At 35.6% G+C, this 24,525-nt stretch overlaps 2 protein-coding genes across 2 annotated transcripts; one reads left to right on the top strand and one right to left on the bottom strand.

Annotated features, from left to right (window-relative positions):
• The first annotated feature begins 5,702 nt into the window (after positions 1 to 5,702).
• Positions 5,703 to 22,794, top strand: LOC125207297 (callose synthase 3-like). The gene is made up of 42 exons (XM_048106576.1): positions 5,703 to 6,126; positions 6,808 to 6,908; positions 7,359 to 7,483; positions 7,604 to 7,697; positions 7,867 to 7,977; positions 8,052 to 8,168; positions 8,486 to 8,578; positions 8,980 to 9,071; positions 9,378 to 9,504; positions 9,655 to 9,792; positions 9,880 to 9,956; positions 10,546 to 10,639; positions 11,135 to 11,254; positions 11,344 to 11,461; positions 11,907 to 12,241; positions 12,331 to 12,383; positions 12,464 to 12,524; positions 12,970 to 13,051; positions 13,195 to 13,244; positions 13,369 to 13,455; positions 13,980 to 14,117; positions 14,208 to 14,302; positions 14,424 to 14,508; positions 14,883 to 15,043; positions 15,122 to 15,245; positions 15,373 to 15,473; positions 15,565 to 15,694; positions 15,792 to 15,943; positions 16,506 to 16,615; positions 16,690 to 16,815; positions 18,144 to 18,212; positions 18,328 to 18,514; positions 18,585 to 18,738; positions 19,069 to 19,188; positions 19,259 to 19,374; positions 19,468 to 19,551; positions 20,008 to 20,120; positions 20,194 to 20,423; positions 20,507 to 21,304; positions 21,424 to 21,474; positions 21,938 to 22,123; positions 22,221 to 22,794. Exons 1-42 carry the CDS (start codon positions 5,955 to 5,957, stop codon positions 22,467 to 22,469), a joined length of 5,826 nt encoding a protein of 1,941 aa, XP_047962533.1. The 5' UTR covers positions 5,703 to 5,954; the 3' UTR covers positions 22,470 to 22,794.
• A 411-nt stretch (positions 22,795 to 23,205) lies between these two features.
• On the bottom strand, positions 23,206 to 23,888 carry LOC125207298 (heat shock 22 kDa protein, mitochondrial-like). Its single transcript, XM_048106577.1, has one exon. The coding sequence runs from the start codon at positions 23,815 to 23,817 to the stop codon at positions 23,254 to 23,256; it is 564 nt and encodes a 187-aa protein (XP_047962534.1). The 5' UTR covers positions 23,818 to 23,888; the 3' UTR covers positions 23,206 to 23,253.
• Positions 23,889 to 24,525: the final 637 nt, after the last annotated feature.

Genomic DNA, 24,525 nt, shown 5'->3' with positions numbered 1-24,525 from the left:
AAAATGAGAGGGCGGAGGCCGAAGAGAGATAGACCAATTCAACTTGTCTCTTCTTCTTCCGTCTCCAAGAAGCCTCTTCTCAAAATTTGAAAGCCCAAACTCCGCCTCTTATGACGCCTTTGCCAGAGAAGAAGGTTGAAAAAAAAAGAAAAAAAAAAAGAAGGTTGCAAAGAGACAATCAGATAGATACATGAGAATATAGAGAGACACGAGAGGATAGAGGGAAACTAAAATTTAATTTTTTCCATAAATTTTGTGACAAAACGACATTGGTTTGAGCAATACTAGAAACTAAATATACAATTAATGTATTTGTTTGCACACGAGAGGATTTAGCGAGAGAATTTAAAATTTAATTGTTTCCATAAATTGTGACAAAACGACGTTGATTTGAACAATACTAGAAGTTGAATAGATACACAGTTAATGTCTTTGTTCGGATATGATCGTACGAGTGAATAAAGAGAGAGAAACAAAACATCATTGATTTGAGCAATACTAGAAGTTGAATAGATACACAGTTAATGTCTTTGTTCGGATACGATCATGCGAGTGAATAAAGAGAGAGAAACAAAACATCATTGATTTGTACAATACAAGAAGCTAGAATTTTTTTTGTTATTGACACTTTATATCGTTTGAGATATTTTTCATAAAATGGAATTAGTTTGGGATTTATTTTTATTTTTTTTTGTTTTTATCACTTTATAATAGGAGTATGATGTTTGAGATATTTATTATAAAATGGAATTAGTTTGGGATTAAAAAAGTTCATATTTACTCATTTAGAATAATGCATCCGTTAGTGTGACTTTTTCAAATTTATGATGCACTCGAACCCCTTGGCACTTGCAATTTACTTATAAGTGTATTCTAATTGACATTTTATGTCCCACTCATTGACATTTTATTTTGCTCTGGTAATGTTAATTGGTTAGCATATATATACTCAGTATAAAACTCAACAAACTTATAGAGGTCATCTGGCTAAATAAATTTGTTCATATCGTTGCCCGACTTTAATTTATTGTTTTGCTTTTTGACAGTTGATTTCGACGATTTGAAGTGACGAAATTAAGATTCACTATAGAGATTTTGCGAAATTAGTATGCCTAGTTTAATTGATCCAATTTTTTACTAAGTTTTAACATTGCTTAATCAATAAAATTAAAGTATTATGCCATCAAAAGTATCATAGTTTAGAAATAAATGTTTTATAAAGTTTTAGAAATAAGAAAATGAATCTTGATCCCCATAATAAATATTTAAAAAAAGATAATATTGGTTATAACCAAATTACATGGATCAATCATACGTAAATATAGCAATGTAGAGTGGTGATATAAAATCGCTATAGAAAAACTTCATAATTTTTTTTAATATATAATAATGTTACAGTATATTTTTATTAAGTAAACATGCCATATTATGCTGGATCTAAAATATTAAGCATATAATTAAGTAGAGATTGCATGATTTGATCATACAACTTCTACATATAAATTGAAACTAACAATTATAAACTTTTAATTAAATTGATATTATCTTAATTTGATCATTTACAGAACCTAAAATGTGAAAGAAATTAAGTGGATATAATTTCAAGCTTCTAGTTGTGTTTTGAAATCAAGAAATCGAGTGCAATGCTGTTGGATTTTGGAACTATCTTAAAATCCATAAATAGATTAATATGATAATTAAATAATCATCGCTTTTGTGAGTATGAGCAAACTCACACATTTATTGCAGAAGAAAGCATACACATTAATGAACAGCCATGAATTTACTTTACACATTTATTTAGAAATGACAGATCAGACTCATTCTCTTCTCTCTAAATAGTGAGGCCTCGATCCTCAATTCTATTGTATCTTCTGCAAATATTTTGTGACCACAGTTGCAGCTGTCTCCATTGGAAGGAAGAGCTTATTATCTCCACATCATTTAGTTTTAATATATGTGAGTCTCTGTGTGTGTGTGTTATGTTCATATATATGTTCCTAGAGTTCTTTCATGTGTGTGCGTGTGTGTGGAGAGAGGTGCTTATATTCTTCTGTTTTAAAGTTCTTTTTGTAGTTTATTTGGAAAGATAAATTAATTAATGGATGTGAATATCAACATTAGTGTTGGTGCAATCTTAGATTGTCATCATGGATCTTGTTTCATGATCAATCTGAAATAAATCGATACATAGTTAAAAGGATTAAAATTAGTAATGATGTTCATAAGTATCTATCAAGAATCTGATTTATGTTTATTTTGATTCACTTATATGCTTATTGATTGATCTAAAAGAGTAATCACATCTCATGTTTAATTTTTTATCTCCAGGTTTTTTTTGTCGATTATATGTTATCTTGTCTCTACCGATGAATACACATATATATTCGTTGTCGTATATGGAGATGTTTATATTTGTCGCTATGTATACATCACAAAGCATCTTTCAAGAGTGGGATTTGTGTTTATTTTGATTCACTTATATGCTTATTGATCTAAAAAAGTAATTACAGATCATATATACGTGTACTTTTCATAACATAATTTGGCACAAGCGAATCATTGAATATGTATCATGTTTGATTTCTTATCATTTTGTCGATTAGTAGTATATGTTATTTTGTCTTTACCATTGAATACACATATATATTCATTGCCGTATATATAGATGTTTATATTTGTCGCTATATATACGTCACATAGCATCTTTCAAGAGTGAGATTTATGTTTATTTTGATTCATGCTTATAGATCTAAAAAAGCGAGTAATTACTATTGAAGCAATCATATATTTCTTGTTTAATTTCTCATTCATAATTTTTTTTCCATTATATGTTATTTGTCTTTACTATTGAACACACTTTTACTGTTTACATGTATTCGCAGTATATGGAGAGGTTTATCACATGTACACTTTTTTGTAGGCGTTCTGCCACTTCTTAATCAAATTTTCGCAAGTCATTCATAGATTTGTTAAATTATCTCTTGTATACAAAATTTTTCTCCTTAAATTAAATTTTTGGAATTAGGTAATTAGTTTATTTTATAACAAATAGAAACTTTGAAATTTCATATTTATCCTTCATACACTTAAGTAATTACTTATCATTTTAGTAATTTCATATGCTGTGCACAGTAGTACACCATTTATAGATAAAATGTGCACTCTACTTACTTTTTCTTTCATGGTTTAGTAATTGTATACATTATCTTAACTGCAGATAATGGATAAACGCAATGGAAACTCGCACTCGAAAAATGATGAATTTAAGGAGATCGACCTTACCTTAAAATTGGGACCATCGGATTACTATATCGAGAATCACGATGAACCAAATGACGAAGAAGCTGCGTGCGAAAAAGTGAACGATATGGTACTAATTTTTACTCCCTTTCCGCACTAACTGAATATTTGTTCTTGTAGCAATATCTGCTCCCCCGGAACCAACTGCGCTAAGCTCCTGCGGACGCTGAATATTTGTTCTATATATACATATTGGTACCTCAACAAAATAAATTTTAGGCCGACGATCTCTATAATCAAATTTGTTAATTTATTTTAAAATATTGTCAAATGTGCAAAGTCTCAATTGTATGAAAACTTTATTTCTGGCATGTTTGTCTGAGCTTCCAATACCTTCTAAGCTTTCCAAAAATAAATTCTTTAACCTCATACATATTTCGTGTGGACAGGGAAACTGGAATATTGTACCATATAATAGTTCTTCTTCTTCTTCATCGTCATCGGTAGTTGTAGGAGTTGCACCTTCAACCTACAACTACTTTGCTCGTAAGGGTTCTGTCCCTCACAATACTACTACAACCACGTCTACCCGTAAAAGACATATGGTAGACGATAAAGCTTGCAAAGTCTGTGGCTCTCAGAGCACTCCTCTTTGGAGGAGAGGTCCTGATGGTCCACAGGTCAGTTTTTTACTAATTTAAGTTTTCTTGTTTAAATTTATATAAGTAGCACGTTTTTGCACCAACTTAAGATTTCAGTTTTGATTTATTGTATTTCTGAAATAATTATTGCAGACACTGTGCAATGCTTGTGGGCTGCGACACCTACGAACGGCGAAAAAGAGTGCAGGAGATCACTGAAAGAAGTGAAGATGATTTGTGAGCTCTGAGTTTTAATTTGGGAGACTATTGCTCCCCAAATAGTTTTTTTTATTTGAGCTCTCGATTTGTTCACAACATTTACAATTACATTTAATTTCTGAAATGTAATGAAGTTTTAATTTTCGAACTGACTACCAATTGAAATTGAGCTAAATTTACATTGTCTGTCATAAGCTTTTTTTTACAACAGGCACCCGTCCGGCCGCCGAGCGGAACGACGGTTGCAACGGCACCTATTGTGAATAGCCGTCAGGCATGGCCGAGTGCAGCTCGGCGCACGCACGGTGCCTATTGTGCGCCGTGCGTGCACCGAGCAACCACCGAGCAGTTTTTATTTATTTTTTTATTTCAACCTACTCTTGCACTTTATTTTATTCACACTATGCATAATGTTTTCAACAAAAATAAATAAAATCTTATAGGTTTGGTTTCTCTCATTGAATCCACATATGCACTATTTAAAATCCACCATTCAAAATCCCCTATTCCTGCGGATTAGTCACAATTTAAATCATACAAAATGATCTAAAATAGGTGACACAAACTAGCCTATGATCGATTCACACACTATGAGTTCCATCTTCCCACCAATTGATTCTCAGTCGAAGCACAACTACTATCCGAGCTTTGGTTCATCTCCAACTCCCAAAGCATTGAATCAATCCAACTCTCAAATGCAATATCCATGTAGCGTACCTGGTAGGATATCAAAAAGATTTTTTGCTATGCATGATTTCCCCTTTTAACTATTAGCAAATATAGTACTCCCTCATCCCCACAAGCAAAGTTTGTCATATTTTGACTCATCATAAGTTTTGAGAAATATAATAGAAATTGAGTTAGAAAAAATTAATGAAATACGAATCTTACTTTTATATAATAAATATCAGTTTTATTTTATAGGTAAATATGAGTAAGAATGAGTTCGTGGAATGCAAAATTACTTCAAAAAATGATAAAAGTGAACTGGGATAAATTGGTAGATGGAAATGCAAATACATGACCAATTTTATGAGATAGAAGGTTTCTAGAGGTTGAATTGGTGTACAGATTTAATAATGGCAGCATCGGTAATTATTGCAAAACCATGGGTATTTCACACAAACACACTAACAGCCCAAAAATTTCATTTGAACTTTCTGTTGCCCTTGCCTGCATTGCATATTCCCTCTCTCTTTTATGCTTAGCTTAAAATCACAGCACCAACGCACTCCACACTTCCCTTTCTCTCAAAGGCCTCTGCATTCGAATCTTTATCTCTTATCTTGCTTTTCTCAACCCCTCTGCAACTCAACAAGTAAGACACGGAACCGAAAAAGAAGAAAAAAAGCACAAAAAGAGAGAGACAAAAACATTCTCCATATATATTTCTGTTTTTATGAACATGCAATTAATTTCGTTACTTAAGATGCATTGTTTATTTGTTGCGTTAGGGACTGGCGTTGGTGTTTTGTTGGCTCAATAAAAATACACTATATTTTACAGTAACGGTAAACCTCTGACATTCATTCCTGCACTTTTTTTTTGCTGGTTCATTTTCTACTGATTTTTTTTTTTTTTTTTTTTTTTTGTGTTTTGTGATGGCTTGAATGATTTCATTCCTCTGCGGCGGATGTTCAGGGATGTCATGCTAATTTAATTTATGTTCAAATTAATCATTGAGTTGGACATGCATCATATCGCGGAACAGTTGAACCCCTTTTTGATTGAAAATAGTTGGCAGTATTCTTGAGTTTGGTTGAGTTAAAAGTCTACAATAACAAGTGTTGTTTATACTAAAAGTGTGTGATTCGTCGGATACTTGCTTGAGGAGGAGGATACAGAGTGAAAATGTCATCCAGGGGAGGATCGTCGCGGCGGATTACGCGCACTCAGACGGTGGGGAATCTCGGGGAGTCTGTCTTTGACAGTGAAGTAGTGCCGTCATCGCTGGTGGAAATTGCCCCCATTCTTCGAGTTGCCAATGAAGTTGAGCCTAGCAACCCGCGAGTGGCCTACCTCTGTAAGCTTTTAATTATTCTACTCGTTTATTTTGCAACGTAGTTATATTTCATCTGTAATTGTGTAATATTTTCCTTATGTTGTAAGTGAATATAAGTTTCATGGAGTATTATTTAAGATGTTTGGGGTTAGGACCAGGGACTAGAGTGACTAGGTTTTGATATTTTATAATTGATAGACTGTGGCTACTTGACATTCTCTTGAGGATGTTCATCTTCATGCTCAGGAAAGAAGTAGGATGCCCGATCTTCTTTCTCACGCTGGTGATATCGGAGAAGTTGTGAACAAATTCTAGCTGTGTTGTTTTTCTCTAGCCACTGAGTAGAAAAGTGGGCGATTCCTTTAATAATGTGTTGTAGAGCTTCACTTTTGTCAAAAACTTGGTTTATATAGTAAACCTTTTTGGGGGTGAAATTTTGAATTTTTTTTCTTTCCCATTTCCATCTAACAGATGTTTTGATAATTATAATTTGAGCACCAGAATATCAATGCATATACCTATATGCATAACACTGATACTATTAATTATTTGTACTCTGGTACCTAGGTTTAATGACTTCGACTTAATAAATTTAGTTTAAGTATTGCTGGATAGATTTCTGAAACTCATTCTCATGTTTATTGCTTATGTACTTGCTTTTCATTTGTTGCTTTCCCCATAACCAGTGGTTGAACAATGCAGGTAGGTTTTATGCTTTTGAGAAGGCTCATAGGTTGGATCCCACTTCAAGTGGACGTGGTGTTCGGCAGTTCAAAACAGCTCTTTTGCAACGTCTGGAAAGGGTAAGTAATCTCCTATTGCTGTATGTTAATCAAGATGTTCTTACTTTCCTTCATAGAAGTTTTCATAAGTTTCAGTGCACAATTTCATGATGGTTCGCAACTTGCAACTAATTAATGATTAACGGACAGTTTTGTCGAAGCATCTTCTGATTTTGGTTAGAGCTTGCTGTATTCTATTCACTATATTGTTTATGCTGATAATTGATGTATATTGTTTTTAACTAAGTTATCTAGTATTTGTAAAGTATAAACTGAGTGGAGGTTGATAAGTTTCAGAGACCAACCTTCAAAATTCCCTATTAAATTGATGTGGTTCATGCTAGTAATCTGGTAGATTTTGAATATATCCACCCAAGACTGTTTTTTTGGGACGTTTGACCTGTTTTTCAAATATGGACCACATTAGACGCGTCTGTATACTACTTGAACTGCTGCTGCTTGTGCATGCAGGAAAACGATCCAACCTTAATGGGAAGAGTAAAAAAAAGTGATGCACGTGAAATGCAGAGTTTTTATCAACATTACTACAAAAAGTATATCCAAGCTTTACAAAATGCTGCTGATAAAGCTGATCGGTATGTTTTATTGATCACCAATCCAGTTTCCTTCTTGGACAATACATTGCAAAAAAATGAATTATTAGTAAAATTTGTTAACAATCACTAATCTGTGTTCTTAACTCTGACAATGTACAGTGCACAGCTTACTAAAGCATACCAAACAGCTAATGTTCTCTTTGAGGTTTTGAAAGCAGTTAACCAGACACAATCTGTGGAAGTTGATCGTGAGGTATATACAGTAACTCTTTTTATTTGATTCTCGTTTGTTTCTGGCTTTCACAGATTTGTTATTTTTCTTAACAACCAATAATGGTTTTCAAAAAATGGACAGAAATATATACATCATGCTCTGCTTTCTATGTTGCATATAACTAATTGTTCGATTTTTAATTGCACAGGTATTGGAGACTCATGATAAAGTTGCAGAGAAGACAGAAATATATGTCCCTTACAATATTCTACCTCTTGATCCTGACAGTGCGAATCAGGCAATCATGAAGTATCCAGAGGTCAAATTCGAAATAGGCTAGTTCCTTCTAGTTTCCAGTCTAGTTGTTATGGTTTTAACAATTGCAGTATTCAGATTCAAGCTGCCGTACATGCACTTCGAAATACCAGAGGCCTTCTTTGGCCTAAGGATTACAAGAAGAAAAAGGATGAAGATGTCCTTGACTGGCTTCAAGCAATGTTTGGTTTTCAGGTGATCTCTCATTACTGTAGTATTATACTGTTTTATTTTATGATTTTTAAATATAGTAAATAGAATGGATAGAACAGAAAATCATTCCCTGAAAGAATCCTTATGTCCTCAAGACTCTTAAGATAATACTCCATAATCATAAAACATCAAATGCAAATCCACATAAATAAATCATAGTACTATAATTATGTTGTCTGTTCCATTATAAATGAAAAAATTGACTTTGCTGTAGATAGTTATACTAAATCATGAAGGTTGAGATTCTAATAGCTTGGATGCCCAATATATTTGCATTACTATTGACTGTTGATTTGCAGAAAGATAATGTCGCAAATCAAAGGGAGCATTTGATTTTACTACTTGCAAACGTACACATACGCCAGTTTCCAAAGCCTGATCAACAACCTAAGGTTTGGCCTCTCTATCCTAACTTAAACATATGATTTAGAGTTATTTTCCTGATTCTTTTTTATCCTTGATCCCTTGGATGCCTATATCTTTGACCAACGATTATCAAATGAAAAGGCTATGGTTTGAAAAGGCTAAAGCCCATAGTAACAAGAGGTTATCAAATGAAACTTTGTGAAAAACCATGTTACTGGATTTGGCATTACTGGCCTACTCACTAAAGTACTTTAGCTAATGCATTTTCTTTTGCAAAAGTGACAATGTGGCGTATCACTGAATTTTTCCTTGAATATTGCTGTGAGTTAAGGTGATTCACACAGAACTGTGCCATAAATAATGGAATGGAGGGAATATCATTTTCTTCTGCTCTAGTATCCCTTGCACTAATTTAAGATTTTTTTAGTTAGACGAGCGTGCTCTAGATGAAGTGATGAAGAAGCTTTTTAAGAACTACAAGAAATGGTGCAAGTTTTTAGATCGCAAAAGTAGCCTGTGGTAAGTTTTTCAGTGGGAACTGTCATTCAGTCATTCTGATAATGATTTATCCTTGTCTCCAAATCTTGGGATGAACCGGATCAATTACTCTAATATTCATTCATGGATGTCAGATGTTATGTGTTCTCGTTTATGCCAATGGAACTGATGTGGAGTTTCTTTACTTTTATCAATGGATGTCTAAAATTAGCATTACTCCGCAACACTGTCCTGCTATTTGTTCACCTTGGAGGAAATTTTTCAATCTACCACAGATGTTAAATTGTTTTTTTTAAATCTAATTAGTCTTGGTTTATTTAATCGCAGGCTACCAACCATACAACAAGAAGTGCAACAGCGCAAGTTGTTGTATATGGGGCTTTATCTTCTTATATGGGGAGAAGCTGCCAATCTGAGATTCATGCCAGAGTGCCTATGCTACATCTATCATCACGTATGTTCTGATATTTAACCCTTTAATTAATCAATGAATAATTCGTTAGCTTTAAGTTTGCCATAGTTAGCCTTGTGTTCTGTGTGTTTGAGAGAATAGATTATTCTCTCACATAATACTAGTAATCATTTTGGAATTTTAACTTTGTAGATGGCTTTTGAACTTTATGGTATGCTTGCTGGTAATGTAAGTCCGATGACCGGTGAGAATGTGAAGCCTGCTTATGGAGGAGAAGAAGAGGCCTTTCTGAAAAAAGTTGTCACCCCAATTTATGAAGTGATTGTTCAGGTATACTCTGCTAGATGGATATCTTCCATTTATTTTTCGATGTTATTTGCTCAGGATTTTCTTTATTTAATCTTTTTCTATTTTCAGGAAGCTTCAAGGAGCAAGAAAGGGAAATCCAAGCACTCCCAGTGGAGAAATTATGATGATTTAAATGAATACTTTTGGTAATATGACATCTCCTAGTTCGATAAAAAAAATGTTACACGGCAAGTTTTGGGTAAATATCACTTCATATCCCAAATTATTTTTGCATTATCAACCATATCCTGAACCATAAACATGTTCTCTTTAACCATGAACTATCGATTTTGCATCAATTGTGCCCCCGTTTATTTTTTGGCTCCGGAAAGTTCACGTGGTTTGCCATATTTCCGTGGTGTATTTATTTTAAAAAAAACTTGTAAGGCAAAAATGACATCAGAATAGATCTATTTAGAAGTCATAGCTGTTAGAACTGGCGACTGTACAAAAGTTGGAACTTTTTATAACAGCTCACTTCTGGCGATTACACCTTGTACATAAGTCAAACTGGCAGATCAGATTTGATCTTTTTTTTGTTAAATACACTGGTAATCAATCCAGTGAGCCACATCAACTTTTTGGATTTGAAAGTGGACATGGGCACATACAAAATCATGTTCATTTCCGGATAGTTTAGGCTATACTACTGCGAAAAATGTTTGGGGTTTAAAGTGATATTTACCCTTAAGCTTACCACTTCAAATAGTAGTAATTTTTTTCCAAAATATATAGGTCTGTAGATTGCTTTCGGTTGGGTTGGCCCATGCGTGCAGATTCGGATTTTTTCTGCAAGCCAGTGGATCGATTCCAAAGCGAAAAAAATGGAGTAAGCATAGAATAAGTACTTTTATCCTTAACATGTTCCTTAGTTCTCGGCATGAGCAATATGGAATAACTTGGTCTTAAGAGGTCAAAGTAATGGCTTCATTTCTTTGAAAATACCCTGTCTTTCCAGGTACTCACATCATTCTAAAATTTATAACTTGACTTATCGGACTCTATCTATTATTCTAAATTGCGCTAGCTCGTGTACCTGTTATTTGAAAATCCGTCCCCCTTTCAGTTATGCACAACATTCTAAATTCATAACTGTTGCTCAATGAACTTTTATCTATCACACTCTGTAGCAAGATACAGAAAAAATGTTCGAAGCTTCACATCAACTCTGTTTCCCATTTCTTTAAATGAGAGCTATATCTGGAGTCAAAGTGTGTTATCATATGACTAATTGAGTAACTTACATATTTGATTATTTTCAAAGAACATCTTCATATTGATTGTCCTTTCTAGCATTTTTTAATGTGATTTTCTATAAATTCAGGAATCGAAACCTACTAGAGAGAGGTGGGTCGGGAAAGTTAATTTTGTTGAGGCTCGTTCGTACTGTCATATCTTTAGAAGCTTTGACAGAATGTGGAGCTTCTTCATATTGAGCTTACAGGTGTGTTCTTTGTGGTCTTTTTTTAGACTTTTGTTGCGATTGTCCGTACTATTCTTTAGATCTGACATTCAAATCTGCTATTGATCAAGGCTATGATCATTATTGCTTGGAATGGCTCAGGACAACCTAGTGCAATTTTTGAAGATGATGTTTTCAAGAAAGTACTGAGCATCTTTATAACAGCTGCAATATTGAAACTTGGACAAGGTATATTGACTTCTTTGTAATTGAAGTCATTTTCACAGTATTTGTGTGTAACTTTTAAAATATTCATGACACTTGGGCGAATGACTGATTATATGCTAGTATTACAGGATACTGCTCCTCTGTTATATATATCATATCAGTGGACAAATATATATTTCTTTGTATTTTTCTGGTCCTTTTACTTGGCTTTCGGATGTCAATAAAAGGATTAACCTGTTTGTTCTTAGTATTTGCACTGTTGCACATATGCATGGTGACATTCCCTTGGTAGTATTTCAGTGATGAAATACACTATTGGGAATACATACTATTGTGACCAAGATATGCTCTTCATCTATTATTTTGTTATTGGTTTCTAATAATTCCACGCTTCCAGCTGATCCCACTGAAATAAAACTTCCATTTTGCCTCTTCCTCATGATATCTAACTGCATAACTGTTGCAGCCATTCTTGATGTAATTCTGAGCTGGAAAGCTAGGCAGAGCATGTCCTTCCATGTCAAGTTAAGATACATTCTAAAGGTTGTGTCTGCTGCTGCATGGGTGGTTATCTTGCCTGTTACCTACGCTTATACATGGAAGAATGCTCCTGGGTTCGCTCAAACTATCAAAAGTTGGATTGGGAATAGCTCAAGGGCCCCTTCATTGTTTGCCTTGGCTGTTGCAATCTACCTATCACCAAATTTGCTTGCTGCCTTTCTTTTCCTTTTTCCCTTCGTTCGTCGGTTCCTTGAGAGGTCAAATTATAGGATAGTAATGCTAATGATGTGGTGGTCTCAGGTGTGCTTTGTGTTACATTATATTCTCATGGTATTGTTCATTGAAAAAAATTGGGTAGTAACTTGTGTTTCTATGTTTGTGTGCTTCAGCCACGGCTCTATGTTGGCAGGGGAATGCATGAAAGTACCTTTTCTCTTTTCAAGTAAGCATTAAGGATGAGATCTTTTTTGTAATCTATAGCATGATCTTATGTAATAAATTATATCGATTTTCCATTCTCAGGTATACATTATTCTGGGTGCTCCTCACCATTACAAAGTTAGCTTTCAGTTTCTATATCGAGGTGCCTATGTTTGCCATATTTTATTTGTGCAGTCCTTGTCTAATTTTGAAATACATGTGACTATTGATTTTGCTTTCACTTTTTATAAGCTGTAGTATGTTTGTGTTATGGCTTAGCCTTTTAAGCATGTGTCATTTTCATCAAAACCTTACATTGCTGCTCCTTGTGGGGTCAGCTTTATTGTGATTTGTTCTCCAGATTATTTGGAATTCTTATGTTCATTTAGAGAAGTAAGCGTTTGTGGTTAGGTTTTAATCACATGTTACTGAGAAAATGGGATGTTCACCTTTAGGACATTGAAAACGTATTATCTCACCCATTTTAGCATAGTTAACTTAAGGGGCTAAGTTTTCCAGAGTTTCCTTTATACATATATTATCAATTTTATCAGTTAGCTCTCCTTATAATGCATTCTGATTAAACTGCCTGAATCTTACTGATGCAGATAAAGCCTCTAGTTGGTCCTACAAGAACAATCATGAGTGCTCATGTTTCAGCTTACCAGTGGCATGAGTTCTTTCCTCAAGGTAGTCAATGCCTATAATCTGGTGAACTCTTAAGAGAATAAAAGACAACTGCCACTTCTTATTCTTTTTTTATGTGTGGAAAAAAAAATATTTTGAGTCATCTGACGTTATTTGTTGTTCTCTTAACCTTGTTGTTCCTGCAGCTAAGAAGAATATTGGGGTCGTGATTGCAATCTGGGCTCCAGTTATCCTTGTAAGGATGATGCATAATACTTAATGCTTCCACTTTTGATGCTTGCCTTTATTGGTTTGGGAGAGGGGGTTGAAACTGAAAATCGTTTACTCTTCTGTTGTAATTTGTGGATTTTTCGTTTTAGGTATATTTCATGGATGCACAGATCTGGTATGCTATATTCTCCACACTGTTTGGGGGTATATATGGTGCATTCCGTCGTCTTGGGGAGGTCAGTTGAATTCCTTTTGTTAATCTTCTGATAGAAATGCCGATAACTAAGTATCTTTTTTACTGATAATTTTGAGCAGTATTCAGCACAACTTAAAAGATTATTTTATTATGTAAAACACATTCAAGAATTCTGAATCAGGGCATCTTTTTTGGAAAACATGCATAGATGATTCCACCCCCCCTGGTAGGAAGATTCATTTCCTGCTCTGAAGAAAATTGAGATTTTGCCATGAGCAAACACTTTTCTAGACCTTTTTGCCTATATATAGATATATGCGCTCAATAAGCTGACAGATAAGCACACATCATTATATTAACACTTTAGTGATGCAAACATTCAGCTATATTTAGCTATTGGGTTTACTTATCATGAGTATTTTTACTAGATTTGCATTTGACTTGTGTACATGATGCTGAGAAACTGATGCCATTCTCAGAAAAAGTTTTTAGCATGAATTTTATGTTTGAAAAGATAATGATAGTTCTCTTTTGGGTTTAATTTGTCCCCTTCTGTTTTATCAGATTCGGACACTGGGGATGCTTAGATCACGATTCCAATCGTTGCCGGGTGCTTTTAATGCATGCTTAATCCCAGAGGAGAAAAGTGAGATTGTGAAAAAGAAAGGACTGAAGGCTACATTCTCACGCAAGTTTGAAGTGGTATTGTATTTCTTTAGTGGCTAAATGTGGATGTGTTACTCCACTTTACTGATATTGATTTGGACTACCATGTGAATGTCATTATACCAGATCCCATCCAGTAAAGAAAAAGAAGCTGCAAGATTTGCTCAGTTGTGGAACAAAATAATAACAAGTTTCAGAGAGGAAGATCTTATAAATAATAGGTGTCATCTTCTGTCTGATTGTTGATAAATAATACATTGGTTTATATACTTTTTTTTATCATGTTATTCTGTTCCGAGGTATAGCTCCTTTGTTTGATCACACAACTTGCTTCCATTGTAGGGAAATGGATCTGCTGCTTGTACCATATTGGGCAGATCGTGATTTGGAGTTGATACAGTGGCCCCCATTTTTGCTTGCCAGCAAGGTTGTCTCGCACCACTTCTACTGTTTGAACTTGACTTTTACCATCTGATGGAGAGACCTTAGTTAACTCCTTTCTACTCATCTCTAGTAAATCATCATTTTCTGTCCCCTCATGTGGAAAATGAGTAATTTATAGAATAGTAAAGATAACATGAAATGATAATTTCTGTTGTTCAGCATTTAACTGATCAAGTGATGAGGAATATCAGTCTTTACTAGACACATTTGTCAACATACTAAAATACTAACGGTTACAATTCAATTTCTTACATCACTTTATTGAGGATAAGCATTTGGTCTGGGTATCAAAGCAATATCAGTGATTGGTTGAAAATTATTACAGTTTTTATCTTACTGACAACGTTTGTCATACAGATTCCTATAGCAGTGGATATGGCTAAAGATAGTAATGGGAAGGATAGTGAACTGAAAAAACGGATACAGTCCGATGATTATATGTATTCTGCTGTCTGTGAGTGCTATGCGTCTTTCCGAAACATCATTAAAACCTTAGTTCGTGGGAAGCGAGAAAAAGAGTAAGTTTTCAATAACTTACAACCTGACACTGCCCATAGTTTATTTAGTTTCTTTTATATTTTTAATGTTTTTTCTAGGGTCATTGAGTACATCTTTTCTGAAGTTGACAAGCATATAGCCGAGGATGATCTATTGGCAGATTACAGGCTGAGTGCTCTTTCCAGTCTATATGACCTCTTTGTTAGGCTAGTAAAATACTTGGTTGGTACTTTTTATATTGCATTTTTCTTTTCTTCATATTATTAATAGTTATCTTTAAAATTATAGACTGTTGTCGCTGTTGGTTCTACCAGTTTGTAACCTAGACTGGATTTGGTTGATTTCCCAGCTAGACAATAAGCAGGAGGATAGGGATCAAGTTGTCATTCTTTTCCAGGATATGCTCGAAGTAGTTACCCGAGATATAATGATGGAAGATCACATATCCAAGTAACTATTTCTTTTGGTGCCAATTGGTCTATATTTGTAATATTTTAAGCTCTCCATACAGTCTTTTATTTTGGGTGTTTTCTGTCAATAGCCTGTTAGATTCAATTCACGGTGGATCGGTAAATGAAGGAATGGTCCCTCTTGATCAACAGTATCAGTTATTTGCCTCTTCTGGAGCCATCAAGTTTCCAACTCCTGACTCAGAAGCTTGGAAAGAGAAGGTACTTATAAAAGAAATCAATATGATACTGCCACTACTGCTAAAATCTTTCTGTACAGCGATACTTGTTCGACACTTCAGATATTTCCTTTGCACAGATCAAAAGGTTGTACTTGTTGCTGACGGTAAAGGAATCTGCTATGGATGTACCTTCGAACCTAGAAGCTAGAAGGCGCATTTCCTTCTTTTCCAATTCTTTGTTTATGGACATGCCTTCAGCCCCTAAGATCCGCAATATGCTATCTTTCTCGTGAGTCCTTTACCCAGTCAGGTTTTGTACATTTATAAGTGTTGCACAAATCAATCTGTTGAGTGTTCAACACACCCCTAACTTAAATTTAAGGTTTTGTGTCAATGACTCAATGGTCTTAGATCATTATTACTTTCTAATCATCATCATAACCATTAGGACACTTGTATTGTGACTTGAGTTACTTCTGTTTTATACTGTCAAGTTTTGTAACGGTGTGTGTCACTAGGTAATACCAATTTTTGTTAAAGTTTAGTTTGAGTAAAATTCACAAGTCCTATGAATTGATCTCGAACTTGTAAATTATTTAGAGTATCAGATCTCCCTTTTTTATGTGATTGGACTCTGAATTGTGCATCTATGAAATCTATCACATGGCTGTCCCTTGTGTTTCTCAGTGAAACTGAATCATATCATTTTTGGCTGTTATCCTGACTAAATAAGCCTCTAATCATTGTTAGCTTCACATTAGGTATACTTTTGATCATCCTATGTCCTAATCCCTAAGTTATCATGTTTTTGCCTTCTTGTCTGTGATTTAATATAGATATTTTCTATTTAGTGTTTTGACTCCTTATTACACGGAGGAAGTTCTCTTCTCATTGCCTGAGCTAGAAGTGCCAAATGAAGATGGTGTTTCCATTCTCTTTTACTTGCAGAAAATTTACCCAGGTTTGTGCTTTAGGTTTGCTTCCTTGCACGACAGATTTCTCATTCTCTACTAACCTTGTTGCTAAATTATGCAGATGAATGGGACAATTTCCTCGAACGTGTAAAGTGTCTCAATGAGGAAGAACTTAGAGGATCTGATGAATTAGAAGAACAACTACGCCTTTGGGCATCTTATAGGGGTCAAACGTTAACAAGAACTGGTATGATCAAGTAGAATTCCACGAAGGATGTGGTTTGTAGTCTCTCATATTTTTGCTTTCATATAATTTCCTTCTCCTTTTTAGGGGTTTTAGGAAGTGGTTTTGGGTGACTGAATTGCAGCATACTGATATGACTCTTCTTTGACCTCATCTTAAGTCAATTCCACCTCAAATACAAAGAATCCATCCTGAGTAGAATCTGTTAATGATGTTTAGTTTTCTGGTTTTAAATGGACCTGCTAATAAGTAGAACCCTATACCAGCCCAAGTAACTCATGGATCTCTCATATGTCAAGTTGAATAGCTTGAGTAATGAACATTTCAGTTACATAGTTAAGATTTGATGTATTAGAAATAGGCCACTCACCCCTTAAAAGGCCTCATAAGGGGGAGGGTTATTCACACTTATATAGATTAGATTGGATCATCACCAAGTCGATGTGGGACAGAATTTAGAGAATTTAACACGCCCCCTCACGTGTGGGCCGGAATGACACATCGGACTTCCATCACGTGGGCTAGCTCTGATACCATGTAGAACAATAAAATATAGAGACATAGTGGAGAAAGTAGTTGTTTTTTTCATTAGTAAACATAGGCCACATATATATAGTACAAGAGACTAAGCTAGACTATGTTACATCTCCGATGTGGGACATAATACATATAATATATTAACACTCCCTCTCAAGCTGGATCATATATATTGATCATGTCCAGCTTGGTACAAAGTTCTGAGAAACGCTTCCCAGGCAACGGTTTTGTGAAGATATCAGCAATCTGGTTGGACGATGAAGTGAAAGGAGTAGTAATTGTCTGATTCAAAACACACTCTCGAATGAAATGACACTCAACTTCAATATGTTTAGTCCTTTCATGAAAAACCGGATTGTTCGCAATATAGATTGCAGCTTGGTTATCACAATGCATCGGTAAAGGTTCATTGAAAGTGAACCCCATTCTCCAAGTAGATTTTTGACTCCAATCATCTCAGTAGCAGTATGAGCCATAGCTCTATACTCGGCCTCGGCAGACGATCTCGCAACAGTATGTTGTATGTTGTTTCTTACTTCGCCAAGTTACCAGGTTTCCTCCCAAATAGGTGCAATATCCAGAATTTAGAGAATTTAACATGATGGTTGTAGGGAATTAGTAAATAGTTGATCACTGCTATATTTTATATGCACAACTGGTTTACTCATGGTTTCTTGAGTTAGTAGTTTGCTTGAAATGCCTACGCTATCTTTGATCAAGAATTCTTCCCATCTTTTTTTTTTCATGATGAAGTTGACTTTTCGTGGCTGATGCCTTGCCCTAATGTGTGACAGTAAGAGGAATGATGTATTACCGCAAAGCACTTGAACTTCAAGCCTTCCTAGACATGGCCAAGGATGATGGTACTTTATCCTGTGCACATGATGAGCACAATACATAACATTTTTTACATTTCAAGCCATTTGATATTTGATCACTAATTGTAGCGGAGACAGTAATTATGTGCAATCTGAACAGATTTAATGGAAGGATACAAGGCTGTTGAGTTGAACGAGGATCAACTGAAAGGAGAGAGGTCACTTTGGACACAGTGTCAAGCAGTTTCAGATATGAAGTTCACTTATGTTGTATCTTGTCAGCTGTATGGCATTCAAAAAAGATCTGGCGATCCTCGAGCTCAGGATATATTGAGACTTATGACGACGTAAGATTATAGACCTGTAGCTGTCTGTTTCCTTGCAGCAGTTATCATCTAATTAGATTGCTTTGAACAGATACCCATCTCTTCGAGTAGCATATATAGATGAAGTTGAAGAACCAAGTAAAGATAGGTCCAAGAAGGTGAATGATAAGGTGTATTACTCCACCCTTGTGAAGGCTGCTCTGCCCAAGTCAAATTCTTTAGAACCAGGGCAGAATCTGGACCAGGTAAATTAAATGTATTTGAAGTCCAGCATGTAAGTAGAAATATAGGTTGTTTGGTGTTTATGCAATATTTGTTGTTGAATTATATTGTTGAAGCTATTTAGGAAGGAGGGGGGGGGGGTCCTCTTCTCCTCAGCGGGCTATCTGCCTTGCTATGATGATACTACATTTTCACTCAGTGATCTGTGTGCCAAAGCTGGCAAGTTAGTTGGTCAATCACTTGCCATTTTATCAAAAACACTCGTCAATTTAACCTGTTCTTGGCAGTTTCTGATTCACTTTTGCCTGTGCAAAGATTGTACTATATTATATATAGGAGTTCCTCCTATGCAGGTAATCTATCGTATAAAACTTCCAGGACCTGCCATCATGGGGGAAGGAAAACCTGAAAATCAGAATCATGCCATTATTTTTACACGTGGAGAAGGCTTACAGGCAATTGATATGAATCAGGTAAAGCATTGTTATGCTTAATTGGATTTGGATTTCATTCTTTATGTCCTATAATAAATATTCCAAATAGGATAATTATATGGAAGAAGCTCTGAAAATGAGAAACCTGCTTCAAGAATTTCTTAAGCGCCACGATGTGAGGTGTCCATCAATTCTTGGTTTGAGGGAACATATCTTTACCGGAAGGTCAGCATTTGGTCATAATTAGTATTTTCTTCGGGTAAAAGTATACAGACTCTTGTTTTGACGACTGAATTTTCTCTTTGCCATGTGATGCAGTGTTTCCTCCCTTGCTTGGTTTATGTCAAATCAAGAGACAAGTTTTGTTACTATTGGTCAGAGATTGTTGGCCAATCCTTTAAAGTAAGTTCTGCTGTTTCCTCATCCTCCCCACTCGCTGAGTATTCATACATATAACATTGTTTTTGGAGTGAATATAGCACTTAGTACTGATCATGACATTATTCTAGTTTTTCCTTGGATAGCACAACCATGGTATAAATTTCCAAATAAAACTTCTTGAAGTATATATTTTCCTTTTGTTTGGTATTCAACAATTCACTTAAAAGGATTTCAAGCTATGACTCATTGCAAACCTAGCACTGGTTACTTGTAATAATCTGATGCTAGGTTATATTGCAAGTAATCATACCAATAAAATTGTTCCAAATAGTGGCCATTGGCCACCCTTTACCTATATTATTGTATATTTGTCTGTGCAGTCCTTTTCAAATTGTCATGCCACCTTATGAATTTGATTCATTTTCCTATCTGTCATCAATTGGCGTTAACATATGTATAAATCTTGTGTTTTTGTAGGGTTCGTTTTCATTATGGTCATCCAGATGTTTTTGATCGACTATTTCACCTCACAAGAGGTGGAGTGAGCAAAGCCTCCAAGGTCATAAACCTGAGTGAGGACATATTTGCTGGTATGGCCAAAACACTAGAGCTATTCTTGGAACTTTCTTTGGTAGAACTGTAATTGATTTACTTCTCGTGCAGGTTTCAATTCTACCCTTCGTGAAGGAAATGTGACCCATCATGAATACATACAAGTTGGTAAAGGGAGGGATGTAGGACTTAACCAAATTTCTCTGTTTGAGGCAAAGATTGCCAATGGAAATGGAGAACAAACATTGAGTCGTGATTTATATAGGCTTGGGCATAGATTTGACTTCTTCCGAATGCTATCATGCTATTTTACCACAATTGGTTTCTACTTCAGTACCTTGGTATGTAAAATACGCTATAAGATCTAACAGTTGATTTTGACTTTTTTATAGAATCTGTTGACGATCCTGTGTTCTTCTGGCAGATTACGGTTCTCACTGTGTATGTTTTCCTGTATGGTCGCCTTTATCTGGTTCTTAGTGGACTTGAGAAAGGGCTAAGTAGTCTACCAGGAATTCGACAAAATAAGCCTCTTGAAGTCGCTCTTGCCTCTCAGTCATTTGTTCAAATTGGATTTCTGATGGCTCTCCCGATGATGATGGAAATTGGACTGGAGAAAGGGTTTCGAACAGCATTAAGCGAATTTATACTGATGCAACTGCAGCTTGCACCTGTATTTTTTACCTTTTCCCTGGGAACAAAGACACATTATTATGGGAGGACATTACTTCATGGAGGTGCAAAATATAGGCCAACTGGTCGTGGATTTGTGGTTTTCCATGCCAAATTTGCTGATAACTATCGGCTATACTCTCGGAGCCACTTTGTTAAGGGACTTGAGTTAATGATATTACTTCTTGTTTATCAAATCTTTGGGCAATCCTATAGGGGCACTGTTGCATATATATTGATTACTGTATCAATGTGGTTTATGGTTGGCACCTGGCTTTTTGCTCCCTTTCTTTTCAACCCTTCTGGTTTTGAGTGGCAAAAGATAGTTGATGATTGGATTGATTGGAACAAGTGGATTAGTAACCGAGGAGGTATCGGTGTTCCGTCAGAAAAAAGTTGGGAATCATGGTGGGAGGAAGAACAGGACCATCTTCGTCATTCAGGGAAATTGGGCATCATTGCTGAGATTATATTGGCCTTGAGATTTTTTATATATCAATATGGGCTTGTTTATCACTTGCACATCACCAGACATACTAAAAGTGTTCTGGTATGTTTTTACTTGAAAGTCTTTTATTCTCTGCTAGTTTTTGCTTTTTGTTTATTTGATTAAAGAAAATTCTTTTGGAGTTGCTAGTTTTGTGATTCACACTGGTGTGTGTATTGCAGGTATATGGCATATCATGGCTAGTGATATTCCTGATCCTTTTTGTCATGAAGGTGAGGTTACTTTATTCCTGTTTCTGAATCTTCTACTGTGATTCTTATGATTCTTGGATATGGACAAGACAAACATACCAGTTTTCCTTCTCATAACTCTTAATTTTAATGAAGAGATGGTTTGCATATTTAAACCTGCACAATATGAAAATTGCTTATAATTAGTAACCTAGAAAGTGCAGTTTGCTGTTTGATGGCATTTTACAGGCGAATTTTAACGTCTGCCAGGTGTCCAAATTGACAAATGCCCATTTAGATTTGTCAGTTGCATTCAAGTGATATACTAATTCTAGTTTGTTTATGTTAGAACCATATTGCGTGCTTGAGAATGTCAACAACTTGGCCAAATTGGACAATATTTCTTGTTTCAAATGATATATTAATTCAAATGGAAGCAGCAAATTACAAATGCTGATGTCTTTCAACTAGGATTTTCATTGTTTCTCTTGTTTTTACTCTCCAGACAGTCTCAGTTGGACGGAGGAAGTTCAGTGCAAACTTCCAGCTTGTTTTTCGGCTTATCAAGGGTTTAATCTTTGTTACTTTTGTCTCTATCCTTGCTATTTTGATCGCTCTCCCTCACATGACGCCAAGAGATATTGTAGTCTGCATACTCGCCTTCCTGCCTACTGGTTGGGGTTTACTCCTGGTTAGTTAACTCCTTTCTTAGTTTCATTGCAAGGAACTCCATTTTTCTTTCAAATGTGCTGCTTCATAATCCAAATATGTCCACTTTCACTTGACAGATTGCACAAGCATGTAAGCCAATTGTTCAAAGAGCTGGATTTTGGGGTTCTGTTCGAACTTTGGCACGTGGTTATGAGATCTTGATGGGGCTGCTACTATTTACACCTGTAGCGTTTCTTGCATGGTTCCCGTTTGTGTCTGAGTTTCAAACTCGAATGTTGTTCAACCAAGCGTTCAGTAGAGGTCTTCAGATTTCTCGTATTCTTGGTGGACACCGCAAAGACAGATCCTCAAGGAACAAGGAGTAGCAGCAGTAGTATCATAGCAGCAAGGAGGGATGTCTGCAAATTTTGTACAATGCTAATAAGAGCATTGATGTTGTTACTGTTGCTAAACTTATAGTAGGATTCTTAACCGGGGCTTTGCTAAGTAACTAAATTAGTAGTATATTACTTATCCCCTGAAGTATGTAGTAACGCATGAAGAGAAAGGCTTGAGAATCTTTTCTTGCTTAGTTTTGATTTAGTGCTAATTATTAGAAATAGGTACAGCTCTAATAACTGATTCTGGTGTTTTTATTTTTATCAATTTATATGTAAACTAAATAATCTATTCGTAGCTATTTGTTTATAACTCTTTCGCTTTTGGATTGCTAAATAGAATCGTGGCAACTTTGACGTGGCATTTAGTCTAAAAATGCTGAGTTGGCTGTCCAAACCAAACTTGAACATCTTTAGAGAAAGGTGAAATCTGTTGTACTTTTTTTTTTAACATGATGACTTGCAATCCTACTTATTTGTACACTTTTATAAGAAAACAATTTATAATAGTATAATTAACTTAATGAATAAGAAAACAAAAATGTGTAAAAGACAAGTAAATCCCTACTAATAAGTAACTTGATGAAAAAAAAACATATTAGAAAAGAAATATGTGAATTCTAAAATATGAAATATGATCGTACCATAGTCATAGCAGCAAGTTAAAACGGAGAGGTGGTATTGTAGAGGAAATCAGAAGAAGAAAGGCAGTAACATTTCCGAATCACGGAAAAAAACATGGAACTTGTTATTTAAACACTAGACTCATAAACTAGTCGATATTAACATGGAAAACATCATTCCTCTGGTCCTCCTTGATCCTGGGCACAAACACCTTGAGCACTCCGTTCTTCATCTCCGCCTTGATCTCATCTGTCTTGTACAGCTTCTCCGGCAGATCGATCCTGCTCGTATACCTCCTCCCACTCTCATCCTCCTCATTCTCTTTCTTCCCTTCGCCTCTAATAACCAGCGTGTTCTGCTCCACCGACACCTTCACGTCCTCCTTCCCTAATCCAGGCATGTCCACACGCAGCTGCAGCCCCTCCTCCGTCTCCCTCGCGTCCCAGCTCCTCCTTCCGCCTCCTCCACTCATGACCGGCGACTCCATCATCTGGTCCATCACGTTCAGGATCTGGCTCAGGCTGCTCCTCGTTGGGAACGCGAACGGAGAGAAGACGCGGCGGCTGATCACATCGGGGTCGCGGTCGTCGCTGTCGTATTCGCGTACGGCGTTGGTGTTGAAGAAGCGGCGAGAGGATGCGGCGGGGCGGACCGATCTGGAGAGAAGCCTGGAAGAGGAGAGGAGCCTTTTCAGAGCCAAAGAGGAAGCCATTGTTTCACAAGGCTAAAGATGACTCAGATTTTCTAATTGCTTGGGAAATGTTTTCAAGTGGAGCCGGAGTTGCCTCTGCCTTTATAGTGAGGAGGAAGATGCATTGGTGGCATCTGGAAGCTTGTAGAATTTGCTCTTGGAGGTTCCAGAATCCACACATGATCATCATCAATATCTACATATTGGGCCGGTATTTTGGCCTATAATTAGTTTGCTAATTTAGTCAAAAAAAATTTAAAAAAAACATAAAAATAGATAATATCAACCAACACTATTTAATAATGAGATGTTTCATTTGCGTGAAAATCTCCTTGCAAATAAATAACTACTTGTGTGTCCATAATTTTCCAGACAATATTGTTTAATTTTTTGTTGTTATTTCAATACTTGGATGTTACTATGATTTCTTTTTTATTAGTTTCATTTTATCTTTATTTTGTTGTACTGTTGAATTTGTAGTAAGATTGTGTATTGAATTGAATCCAGCCAGCACCGTTTCTTAATACTAGTACAGATTTTATAGATATTTATTGAAAGAGTTCTTTTTTTTTTTTTTTTTTTATATCAGGCACTTACAGACTTAAGGTGATGACTAAACTAGAGGCTTTCGAGAACAAAAATGAACCTTATATTTCTTGCGAATAGATGTTTTGGTTGCATTTTTAGCTCAAACATGCTGCCAAGTGCTAAAGGGTCTTCCAGAAGATT

Source organism: Salvia hispanica, chromosome 2 (assembly GCF_023119035.1).
Source record: "Salvia hispanica cultivar TCC Black 2014 chromosome 2, UniMelb_Shisp_WGS_1.0, whole genome shotgun sequence".
Lineage (NCBI taxonomy): Eukaryota > Viridiplantae > Streptophyta > Magnoliopsida > Lamiales > Lamiaceae > Salvia > Salvia hispanica.
The sequence above is the reverse complement of the archived record's forward strand: the minus strand, read 5'-3'. Positions and strand labels throughout refer to the sequence as shown.